The sequence below is a fragment of the Cydia pomonella genome, chromosome 21 (assembly GCF_033807575.1).
Source record: "Cydia pomonella isolate Wapato2018A chromosome 21, ilCydPomo1, whole genome shotgun sequence".
Lineage (NCBI taxonomy): Eukaryota > Metazoa > Arthropoda > Insecta > Lepidoptera > Tortricidae > Cydia > Cydia pomonella.
The window spans coordinates 9,571,358-9,584,828 of record NC_084723.1 but is presented as its reverse complement, the minus strand read 5'-3'; the positions used below and the strand labels follow the sequence as shown (position 1 = coordinate 9,584,828).

Sequence of the window (13,471 nt, the reverse complement as noted above, 5' to 3'; positions counted from 1 at the left end):
GTAGGCCTCGGAGTGCTGCACGCGCTGCGCCTTGGGCGGCGCGGACACGAACAGCGGCTCCAGGCCGGCCGGGCCGGACGGCGGCGTGTTGCGATATGGTACCTGATGTAGGCCTCGGAGTGCTGCACGCGCTGCGCCTTGGGCGGCGCGGACACGAACAGCGGCTCCAGGCCGGCCGGGCCGGACGGCGGCGTGTTGCGATATGGTACCTGATGTAGGCCTCGGAGTGCTGCACGCGCTGCGCCTTGGGCGGCGCGGACACGAACAGCGGCTCCAGGCCGGCCGGGCCGGGCGGCGGCGTGTTGCGATATGGTACCTGATGTAGGCCTCGGAGTGCTGCACGCGCTGCGCCTTGGGCGGCGCGGACACGAACAGCGGCTCCAGGCCGGCCGGGCCGGGCGGCGGCGTGTTGCGGTATGGTACCTGATGTAGGCCTCGGAGTGCTGCACGCGCTGCGCCTTGGGCGGCGCGGACACGAACAGCGGCTCCAGGCCGGCCGGGCCGGGCGGCGGCGTGTTGCGATATGGTACCTGATGTAGGCCTCGGAGTGCTGCACGCGCTGCGCCTTGGGCGGCGCGGACACGAACAGCGGCTCCAGGCCGGCCGGGCCGGACGGCGGCGTGTTGCGATATGGTACCTGATGTAGGCCTCGGAGTGCTGCACGCGCTGCGCCTTGGGCGGCGCGGACACGAACAGCGGCTCCAGGCCGGCCGGGCCGGGCGGCGGCGTGTTGCGATATGGTACCTGATGTAGGCCTCGGAGTGCTGCACGCGCTGCGCCTTGGGCGGCGCGGACACGAACAGCGGCTCCAGGCCGGCCGGGCCGGACGGCGGCGTGTTGCGATATGGTACCTGATGTAGGCCTCGGAGTGCTGCACGCGCTGCGCCTTGGGCGGCGCGGACACGAACAGCGGCTCCAGGCCGGCCGGGCCGGACGGCGGCGTGTTGCGATATGGTACCTGATGTAGGCCTCGGAGTGCTGCACGCGCTGCGCCTTGGGCGGCGCGGACACGAACAGCGGCTCCAGGCCGGCCGGGCCGGACGGCGGCGTGTTGCGATATGGTACCTGATGTAGGCCTCGGAGTGCTGCACGCGCTGCGCCTTGGGCGGCGCGGACACGAACAGCGGCTCCAGGCCGGCCGGGCCGGACGGCGGCGTGTTGCGATATGGTACCTGATGTAGGCCTCGGAGTGCTGCACGCGCTGCGCCTTGGGCGGCGCGGACACGAACAGCGGCTCCAGGCCGGCCGGGCCGGACGGCGGCGTGTTGCGATATGGTACCTGATGTAGGCCTCGGAGTGCTGCACGCGCTGCGCCTTGGGCGGCGCGGACACGAACAGCGGCTCCAGGCCGGCCGGGCCGGGCGGCGGCGTGTTGCGATATGGTACCTGATGTAGGCCTCGGAGTGCTGCACGCGCTGCGCCTTGGGCGGCGCGGACACGAACAGCGGCTCCAGGCCGGCCGGGCCGGGCGGCGGCGTGTTGCGATATGGTACCTGATGTAGGCCTCGGAGTGCTGCACGCGCTGCGCCTTGGGCGGCGCGGACACGAACAGCGGCTCCAGGCCGGCGGGCGCCGCGCGCGCCGGCAGCCCGTCCCCGCCGGGCGACGGCGTGTTGCGCGCCAGCGGCGACATGCCGGACAGAGATGCTGGACACAAACATTTTTTTTTAGCTGTAGCTCGTTTATAACTATATTCAGATAAATCAATTTTCACCACACCAACTGGTAAAGGCCCTCTTGATTGTTCAAAAACGAATGAGATAGTTGCATTTTATCCACCTATCATGTGAGGCAATTAAAATTTTTATTTGTTTACTTATGTTAGCTGGTGGAATTAACTTTTAAATGATGATGAACGATTTTTTTTTTATTACATTCATTTGGATTAGATTAGGTTTTTTTTATAGTTCTTAGTTAGTATTTTCCTCGCTTTAGTGTGGTGAAGATGTGTGCGTTTCACTCTGAGGCAAAGTTTGTTAAATGTTAACCCGTCGTGCCTTGAAACCCTCGCAACGCTCAAGATTCCATTTCTCGAACTACTCGCTACGCTCGAGGTTAAATTTTCGAATCTTTCGTTTGCTCGGGTACAGAGAAAACCGGCTATAGAAGCCTAATATTGGCCATTTTGTTCGAGACGCGAATCACCAAACCGTGAGGTGCGGGACGGGTGCTCACGGCGTTGCGATTGGTTGTTTCAAACATGATGCGCTGTCACGTGTATGCGTAGGGATGAGACATGTTCATTACGGGAAGTGGTACTAGTACCGTAATTAATTGTGGTAAAATTGTTATCAATAAAGTTTACAGAAAAATTACTTAATAGTATTAAAACAATGTAATCTGTCATTAAGTACTTTAAAAATGTATCTAAAAAATTTACTTGCATATTAATGGGATAAGATTTTAACATAAAATAATAAGGGTCCCAGAAAATATGTATTAAATTGAATACTCGATATTGCAGACATTTTGTGGTGAAATTTACATTCATGAGAGTTACACGGTATGTATGTACTTACTTGGTAAAGGCGTCAAAATAATAAGGTGCTTCGGAGTAACTCCAAACAGGATAAAACAGTGTCAAAAGTGACGTTTTTGGTTAACTAAATGTCACTTTTGACATTTACGGTTCGGTATCGTATCGATGTGACATATTATAATCATTATTAATATACAGCCGTAAGAGGTTCACAATGCAAATTTTCTTGATTTATAAATGAATCATGTTATAGAATTTCAAAAATACACATATTCTTATACCTCGACGTCACTTTGGTGGCAATCGCAGCCTTTGGACGTTTGCAACTAGGAGAATGTCACACGGGCGTTCCCGACTCTGAAGCCTGCTAAAAATTATTTTGATACTATCTCAATAATGATCATTCTACTAACTAAAAATTTAACCTAATATACCTACCTTACTAAGATAAACTACCAACTTAATAAAACTACATATTAATTATTCTCAATTAAAAATAAAAACGAATCACAGTTTTCTTTTATATTTTTTAAAATAGTACAAAACGGTACGAACGAAAGCACGAAGCTCCCGCAACTGACGAAACCACCATCGTCACATCACTATTCGTTTACGTGAAAGGGATAGCACATTGCATTTTCAAGTAAACGAAAAGGGACGGGCGTACTTCGTTACTGCTCAGTACAACCATATTTTCCAGTATAACATGAACCCCGCCGACAAGGAACAATTTTCAACAAAATGATGAATTTGACTTATCTGTGGAATGTTATTCCATACATCTGTTTTGTATTTGGAAGTCTTTACATGACTTGCCACACCATTTTACGCTGCAAGATACCATTATTAGGTAACGAATTCAAAAATGTATGTTTTATTTTCGTACAGACGGGCACACTGCTATCAGGTCGTAAACTCGGGCGCAACTGATCGGAGTGGCGCGCGTGCGATCTTATATGTGCCCTATAAACTACACGGGCGTTGACCGCGAGTCGTCCTATAAGCTCAGTCTATAGAGGTTGGTCTATGCTCGGGGTATCAATATTAGCACGGGCGGTTAAACAACAACTTTGCCCCCTTGTAAAACAAATAACTATTATCCGTAGCTAAACAAGGGATTTAAAAATTTATTATAACTCGGCCGAGGCAGAGCGCACGTTTTCCTCGGGCGAACGCGACCTTGGCCGAGCCGCTCGGTGTCGGTTTTTCGGCATGCTCGAAGGCGCATCAGTCGTTTGCCGCGCGCTGGTCGGGACGTGTTTGTTTGGTGCACGTGGTTATTTTGTTTCGTAGATCAAATTGGAAAAAAATTACAAAGACCAATGTTGCAAATGAATATCCTTTTACGAAGCAAATACATAACATGGGATGCTAGAGATCCCAACTATACGAATAGGGGAATTAGAGAGGATTGATATTTAATTTGATTGTAAATTTAATAAATTCCGTTCATCGCTAAATATCGCTGCGTGGGAAGCAACACCTCCCTGAACATAATACCTTTCTTCAATTTGTGTCTTGCCATTTAAGTTTTACATGTAATTGTGCACATAACTAGTTGAAACTCCTTTTTTTCTAAATGCGTTTAAAATTCTTCTTGGCTCCATTTTCTAACCTCAAAAGAGCCGATTTCCGTATAGTGATTGATATTAATAGAATGATTGCACTTATGCAAATTGTTCATTCGTTTTGGATTGCGTTGAAAAGCAAAACAAACCATGCACTAGCCACGGCACTGAATATGTGCACCACCATTTTGAACAGCTGACTGGAGGACGCCATCTTGCCGAGCAAATGGGCTCGGCTGAGGCAAACGTGATGAAGCAAAAGTTATAAGAGCACGTGGCCGCGCGAGGAAATTGTGTGGACCCGCCTATTTAAGTACGATTACCACCGCACGTGCGGAATTGGACTGCGTCGGAGCGCATTTCAAATTTGTACGGCCGCAAGCCGGTCGGCTTCTCGCGGACGGGGACGGCTCCGGACGGACTCCATCGCGTTGGCCATAATTAATGTATAGGCACATTGGAAATGCGCTCCGACTCCACCCGTTCGGTGTGAAACGTCGTACTTTATATTATATGAGATGCTTAGGAAAATTATTATTAACACGATATGACAGGACCGATTAACATGTTGTCAAATATAATTCGAAAATAATATAGGTATCATGTGCGATAAAATGACAAACCGAATTAATGCATTTACCCAATTTTACAGAACAAAGAATAATAAAATAATTAATTACCTCCAGGCGACATCACGCCGCCTCTGAAGCTGTTGGCGTACGTTTTAGACGGCGGCGGCTTCTTCGACGAAGGAATATAATTTCTGAAACATAGCACAGAATTAATACTACGTAATTTACGTATTCAGAATAGACTATAGATTATTCAGTGGTATAAGTTACTTATGATGTTATTACATATATTCTAGTTTCATTTATCAAAAAGCTTGCGCTGCTTCATACACATTCACGCTCTCTATTTTAGTTAGTACTAGACAGGCGTTTTACTAACGTCACAACACATGGCGACCCTGCTATGCGTTTAGGTCGTTTAGGTTCATTTCATTGTAGAGGTTTATGAAATTTTCATTCTAACTTTGATTAATTTTTTGAACAATATTGACCTACATTGCGTAACAGACAGAAAGAGCTGGCGGCAAATTGTCAAAGAGAAGCTGTTCCCTAGAAGTGGCCACAACCCTCAGTGATAAGGAAACCGATGCAAGGAGGAGAGGATCAACATCGCAACATGGACCCGGTTATGTTCTTAAACTACGTCCAAAAGAGCGCTATGAGCACTGTGAATGTCATCTCGCTTAGTGGATGTCATCGGATGTCATTCCAGATCTAGAGTAGACCATAACTGGGGAAATACCTTCACCTTATAGAAAACCGCAGCCAAATAATACTAGACCCTACTCATAGTGTTGTGTTTCTGCCGGCGAGTAAGGTTGCCAGAGCTCAACGAGGGTGCGGGGTGTTAGGGTTGCCAACGCGCATTTAAGACCTTTGAAGTTGCAGGCGTCCATAGGCTGCGGTAACTGCTTACCATCAGGCGGGCGGTATGTTTATTTGCTACCGACGTAGTATAAAAAAAAATACCTGGAGCGCTCGTGAGGAGCGATGGGCCGGCCGTTGCCCTTGTTGACGTGCAGGTCGCGCACGTGGCGCAGCAGCCGCGGCAGGTTCGGGAAGGGCGCCTGGCCCTTGCGCACGCGGGCGCAGTTGCGCCACACGCACGGGAAGTCGCCCACGTGCCCGCGGTAGTGCGTCTGCACGTGGCCCGCTGCCGACACGCATGTTGGGAAGGAAGGTTAGACATTTTGTAGCAATTTCGGTGCAGCTGCTGCGTTTAAGGGATCCGTATACCCAATTTGGGTTCATCTACATATTACGTCACAGCAACAGGAGAGGGGGTCATGCCAAGTATGACAGTATGTATTAAGGACGTATCTTTTTCCTATGAAAAAGTATGACAAGGGGGTGGTGGGAGATCTAAAAAATAAAAACTTTGTGTGTATTAATGGGCGACCAAGGGGTACCAAGTTGAAAGGTCAACTAAAATTATTAGTTAAAGTCAACCTTAATTTGACAATAAACTTGGCAGCTCGTAAGATCAAGCCTTGTTGAAGCTTGAGATTTTTTTTTCGTTTAAAAGATAAGTGTGTTGTGTCCCGTTGCCTTACCTTTACGCTACACAGTTATTGCTACAAACTGTTGGTATGTTTGAAGATAAAGCACACTACATTCTACGATAAACAACACACCTGCCCGCGTAGCCAACGTGCCTATCGTTCACGCTCCGTGGCGAACGAAACGCAACTGTCACAGTCGCACTAATAAAGAAGAGTGATAGAGAGAGTTGACTACGGATACACTACGGAGCGTTAACGATTGTAACGTTGGCTACGCGGCCTCTACGCGAATCAGACCTAGGTCTCTGATAGACGCCGTACACTGCGGAATCGGACGGACTAGTTACATTTTGCTGTTTATATATATTATATATACAATACACACGTGTATTCTCAGTATTATTTTCTTCTAATAAGATGGTTAATAATGGGTATTTGTGTGTGTATTGTATCGTGTTTTACACAACGTACCACGTCAATCTTAGGATGGTATTCCACCTGTCCAATTCTGTCCAATGTGTATTTGCATCTAACATTTTGCTTATTGAGAGAGTGAGATGCAATTCACATAGGACAAAGAAATTGGACAGGTGGCATACTATCCTTAGACACATTTAGGAAAGCTGGCGTAAAGAAAAGATTAAGGAATGTTATCCAAAGCTTTTAGGATGTTTACCTCTTCAAATCCCATAAGCCTAAATGTGTAAATTTAGCAGTCAAACGTCACCTTGAAGTATTAAATATAATGACTTTGTATCACAGAAGGGTGCTTCATGTGCATTAGGCATATGCCACATATGATTAAATTATGATTATCTGAGATCACACTTAAGCCAGGTAACCTGAGGTGTCCTCGTCAGATGTGTGATTCTATAAATCTACCTGTATACAAGCTCTAATTACTACCAGCTTCAATAAATCATAATTCAGGTATACCAAGCAGAACATTCTACTTTGTCGTTTATCAACCATACTTAATTGTAAATGAAGTTATAATTTTAAATGGCATATATTTAACCGGTCAACTAAGTAATCAAATTACGCTAGCTAAACAAAATAGAAATATGTACTAAAATTAATAGTTTGGCGACAAAAGCGGAGCCTTAAAATATATCAATATGAGCATTATTTTAATGCCATTACAGCTTTTGTTTATTATAAGGCAAGTACCAATTATTTATTTGGCAAATGAATTATTGTATTAGATACCAATTGTGAAGCACATTTTAAAAAGAAAACGACTATCCAACGCGAATTTAAACAATTCTGCAGTTGCAGACGTTCATAGGCTACGGTGACTGCTTACCATCAGGCGGGCCGTATGCTTGATTACCACCGACGTGATATATAAATAGATGCTAAGGCCAGTAGTAGTAGATATATAAAAAATCTATTCATTTAAAAATTAAGTTCTTTTAAAATAATTTGATAGCAAATTAAGGTAAACACATTTTGATAATTTGTATATCAACAATCATTGCTTAAGCTGTCATTTTAATATATAAAATAGTCTAAGAAGGTCGTATAAATGTTGAAACTATGGGTAGAAAACTTAAGAAGGCGACGGCTGCTTCTCCATACAAACGTAGTCCCCCATTTTCCTATCTGGATATTAAGTAACTAACTGCTTTGGCTCAGCGATCCAAAAAGAATCTTGGCCTCCGAAACGCGAGAACGCCACCTATTCCGATCCAGCGCGGTTTCCTGCCATGAATTGGCATTCAGCCGACGCAGGTCCGCCTCCACGCCATCACACCAGCGGTATCTGGGGCGCCCGATCGGTCGACGGCCGGTTGGTCGCCCCATGTACGCTTCCGTGACAACCCGATCCTCCCCCATTCTGAGTAGGTGACCGAGCCAGCGAAGTCTGTGGGATTTAGTTACGCCGATGATATTGGGCTCAGCCACCAACTCCTCGATCTCAGCATTTTTCCGGATCCTCCAGGAGCCATCGTCACTTCGGACAGGTCCCAAGATCTTCCTGAGCACTTTTCTTTCCGCTATCAGGAGCTGACTTTCCTCTTTTTGAGTTAGTGTCCAGGCCTCATAGATATTATAGTACATTACGATACAAGTGCGAAAAATAGGAAATTCGAAACGAGTGGCGATAAATTAAAACACGACCGAAGGGAGTGTTTTAAATCGACACGAGTTGCGAATTACCTATTCGCACATGTATCGTACAACGTTTTACAGTACATATGGCCCTTTAAATGTTCGACACAGTAACGTAATATGCTACTTCTCGCACTAGTGCTATAAAGTAGCCCCATATGTACTGTAAATAATATTTTCTGGATATTTACATTATGGAAACTATTTAGATGTCATTTTATGTACATTTACCATAACTATGCCCCTACGTTAGTTTGTTTTAGATTGATTGATTATTGTAAAAATTAGGAGTGAAAAACTAATTTCATACAATTTTTGAAATGCTCCTAACGCAAACACTCAAAAAATCAAACGTAACGGCATAGCTGTAGTTGATGTACAGTCGCCATCAGATATATCGGAGCGGCCAAGGTGTCCAAATATTTCTGAGCAAGACTAAATTTCTATAAATTCTGCACTCTCCAAATGCCATTTATATCGCAACTACTGCAATGCCATAAACATCTGAGCATGCTGTTTTTCAATAATTTCTTTGCATACGTCCAGTCAAAAATATCTGATCGAAAAAAATACCAAACGTATCTAAGCAACAAAGGCGTTCACAAATATCTGTTCATTTGAGAAGAATATACTGTATATTATATGCCTTACGTCGTATAATTGTTAGATTTATGTTTTTAGATTTTTATACGTTTAGTAATGAATAAACTTAAAAACTGCTGTGCCGATTTCAAAAACTCTTTCACCATTGGAAAGCTACGATCCGTGCGACGCCGGGACGGGCCGCTAGTACAGTCGCCATCAGATACATCTGAGCTATCAGGGTGCTCATAAATATCTGAACATGAAGATTTAGATCAGACTCATAAATATTTCATGCTTAATTGTCGTCACACACCTGACCACCGATTTAACTTTTATTTGACAATTAAGTTGTGTGCACCTAAAATTGAAACTAATTAGAGAAATATTAGGGATCCGTACTAAAAATTGCCGTGAACCCTGCGAAGCGGGACGGGCTGCTCGTAAATAATATTTGCATTGTATGTATTCGATTGGTTATTTTTTTATCACTCGAATGCAGTGGACAGGCATCTTTATAAGGTAGTTAGTATTTAAGTAAGAGTGGTTTCGCACTAAATTCGATACCGCTCTACATTTTGAAACTCCTAAGCCAAGGGTTAAGGGTTGGTCAAGACCAACTAACATTGGAATAAAACTATCAATTAATTTTATTGTATTAATTTTATTTATTATAATTTCTAAGTACCGAGTACTAAAACTTAATGTATACATACTCGTATTTTATTAAAATTGTCTTCAGTATTTAGTGTAACCACCATCAGCATTCCTCACCGCCCTCAGCCGGTGTTGCATGGAGCCCACAAGTTTCGCACAGTAATCGCGGCCCCTGAAAGACTCCCACACAGCGAGTGCATGTCGTCTTAATTGTTCTTTCGTCCTACACTGGTCAGTATCCCACTCCTGGACCATTTTCCCCCACAAATTCTCTATTGGGTTGAGATCTGGACTTTTCGCGGGCATTTTGATTCGTGTAATTGTCTCTCTGTGTTCATGAAGCCATGCTTGCACTAGCCGAGAGTTGTGAACAGAGCTATTGTCTTGCATAAATGTCACACGACGGTTCGGATAACATATGTCTACACTGGGCAGGAATGAATCTTCGAGTATTTCCACATAATCCTTGGCATTCATCCGCCCAGTTATTTCGACAAGCTCTCCGGGTCCTTCCTTCGACATCCAACCCCAGAAGCCAATAGTTATCCGTCCGCTACGTCTATCAGGTACTACATGTCGTGCATGGTATCGAGTATTATCTGGCCTCCATAGTGTTAACCTGCCATTGTCAGACGAACAAAACACCTTTTCGTCCATAAAAAGGACATCATCGAAGTTTTTATTGCGATTGGAGACTGCAAACTGCAGCCTTTCATCCATATGTCTTTGGGTAAGAGCTGGCTTCCGCGCAGGCACTCGGTTTTGTAAACCTCCTTCTTTGAGCCGTCTTCGTATTGTACTACTTGAGACATTGAATTCACCAGAAAACTGGGTGGTATTAATGAAACGTTCGTTCCGGGCCTTTTCTAATATATTTACGTCTTGGAGACGCGTTGTCGACCTTGGACGCCCAAATGACACGTGGTTGCTTAGTCCAGCTTCCTGCTGGAACCTTTCTAACCATAAATAGACGGTGTTTCTCTGTAAAAAAACACATATTTTTAATACCAGTCTTCTTTATAGCGGTAGATAAAATAGAAAACGATTTCAAAGTACTTACTGCTATTCCGAGTTCGTTGGCAATATCAGTAACGGGTAAGCCATCATTTTTCAAATCTATTATTTTCTTTTTAACATCGTTGTCAATACGATACGGATATGCCATTATTCAATTTAAAATCGCAAATGTATTTCACAAAAGCTGCAGATTATTGAAATCTGACAGAAATGAAAGAAGACAATTGAATAAAATTGTCAATATTAAATATGGAAAAACGATTAGACTATTAAGAGTATGCAAAGGAGTTTTCAAATCAAAGACAAATTACTAACAGTCTTCTCTAATTGGTTAAGTCAACTTAATCCCACAGTCAAACCGTGAAAACTGTTTTGTGGGACCCTTTATTTGTGTAAGCTGTATCTTTTTCAAGCTAATAAATAAATAATAATAAAATAATACCTATATGTATAAGTCAAATGCTGGCCGCTGAAACTTAGGTGTCATTAAAGTAGCACTTATAGTAGAGCATAGTCGCAGAAATGTGTTGATTAGACACGATTTTCAAGTGCCTTTTCAGATAGGATGAAATAAACTAATACCTACTTCGTACATTCATAGTTTTGACAAGTCTAAATTGCAGGAAACTGCCCCAATCAATGTTGCCTGACCACATATATACCATACCATTCAACGTAATAACTACTCCCAATACTAGCGTCTTTGTTAAGAACTGCTTGGCGTGTTGAGTTTGAGTAACTAAATTATACCAACAGCTTTTTCAAAAGCAAACCGCAGATTCGGTCTTTCCCGCCAGAGCATCATATTTTCTGAAACAAACTTTTCCTGTTTTTTGGGTACCGTAGCATAAATTGCAAAATGGAACCTAAAAATAGATTTAAATACGTTCAAAATAACTTGGCGATTTCTATACTATGACGGTGGAAAACAAGCACACGGCCCAGCTAGGCAGTCACCGTAGTCTAAGTATACACAGACAAATATTATGATCTGTGATCACTGTGATCAGTGATTAAAAACACATTTTTCTAACTTTATGTAAAGTAATTTAATGTCCCGGCCCTCAGTAAAATCACGCCACTTTTTCTTTATTATTTTACCTTGGTTTGGTTTAACTTGCCTCCCTCGACCTCTCCTTCACCCCAATCAGCTATTTCACATCCTAATTTTCTAAATTGGCTTCCTAAATCGGAAATGCGAAATAGTGGCTTAAGGGACTGTAGACCGGAGGGCAGGCAGCAGCACACTTCGTGGAACAAAAGCCATCTGACTGCGATTGCCAACCCGCCTGCCAAACGCGGCGATTATGCCATTTCCCTCCATAAAACTGCATGGAGGAGGCCTGTATCCATGAGTTCACGTTATTTGGCTCATGATGATGATGATAACTTCGTAGTATTTAATATTGAACCCATTTATTCGTAAATCATTTATTAATTATTTATTATTCATTAAATAATACTCGTAGTTTATCTAAACCGTTCAATACATTTCGATTATGACAAGTTTGACAACGATTGGCGGAATCACGCATATTTATCAAGTATCAATCAAAACTACTTTGCCACGCTCATAACACCCTTATGTCCACTCGATAACGAAGTGAAAACGCATAATTTCGATTTCCGAACTCTGAACAAATTTTGTATTTATTTATTGTTCTAATATTTAACCTTAACACAAAGGCTAAAGGCATGTTTTGCTTTAATGCGCAGATCTTTGTGAACGTTCTTATTGAGTTATTGCTTAGATACAATTGACATTTTACATGATCAGATATTTTTGACTGGAAGTATGCTAAGAATTTATTGAAAAAATACATGCTCAAATTTTTTTGCCATTCCAACAGTTCAGATGAATATGGCATTTGCAGTGTGCAGAATTTATTGAAATTTAGTATTGCTCAGATATATTTGGGCACCTTGGATGCATAGAAATATCTGATGGCGACTGTACAACAAATTGTTTCAAAATATCTTCGATAACGTCCATCCAGAGAGGAAAATGTGGATAATGTTTGTATGAAAAGGGGTTTCGTGTTGTGTTTGATTGTGTCATATATTTTTTGGCGCTAAAATATAAATACAGCGCCAAATTATATTATCATATGACTAATGAAAGTTCCCGTTTAATAATTTAGTTCCCCGGTTAATAATATGCCATTTGAAATCACCCTTACAAAGTGGTACCTTTGACTACGTTATGTTAGTGACATTCAAATCATACGTACGTTCTAATTTAGCCTTCTTCGTCTCAATGAAAGTACCAATCACTGTGGCGGCATTAAAATACGTCATTGTATTAGTAAATAAGTCAGTTAAACAATTATCCTATCGTTTTTCGTAGGCATCTAAGTCGTCTTTAATCCCAGAGGTTTAATAACTATTTTAAAAGAAAGGAGGTCAGCAACTGTGCATATCCTAGCATTTAATTAAACAATAGTAAAATTTTAACCAAGGGTGGAAAGTGAACCATATAACAGGAGATATTTTGGCGCTCCAATAAAGTGAGATGAGATGGTTACTTTTACCCAAGTTAAACACTCTACTTTTCATTTTGACCATGAGAAAAGTTAAACACAAGAAATGTAGGTTTATTCTATGTATATTTCTTTAAAACAAATTGTTAACAGTTTTTTTAGTACCAATACCTATTCCCGCCTTTTCTTAATTTAGTATATATTTTAATTTTTTGTCATAAAAATAAAAATGTAGCTATTGCAAAAATGTTAGTTTTGTATTTAAAAATTATACTACTTGTATTTAATGTTTAAATGTAAAAATAAACATAATTATTTGTTATTAAATCACGGTGAATGTACAAAATATTATTACATTCATTCATTAAGTTTCACTTTTTTAAAGGCGCGTATGTATACATTAAGGCCGTTTCAGACACATCCCAATTTAAGACCGGATTGTCTATGGTTAAGGATTTTTTTGCGATTAAAATGTAAATGACGCCAATTCCAGTCCCTA

The 13,471-nt window shown here is 42.6% G+C and overlaps 1 protein-coding gene across 1 annotated transcript in view; it reads right to left on the bottom strand.

Annotated features, from left to right (window-relative positions):
* The window catches only part of LOC133529630 (protein polybromo-1), a 51,688-nt gene that overhangs the window by 2,078 nt on the left and 36,139 nt on the right, over window positions 1-13,471 (bottom strand). Inside the window, exons 29-32 of the mRNA XM_061867384.1 lie at window positions 12,724-12,765; window positions 5,589-5,772; window positions 4,728-4,810; window positions 1,494-1,647 (exon numbers count right to left, since the gene is read on the bottom strand). Coding sequence (XP_061723368.1) covers window positions 1,494-1,647; window positions 4,728-4,810; window positions 5,589-5,772; window positions 12,724-12,765 — 463 coding nt within the window. The remainder of the gene's footprint in view (window positions 1-1,493; window positions 1,648-4,727; window positions 4,811-5,588; window positions 5,773-12,723; window positions 12,766-13,471) is intronic.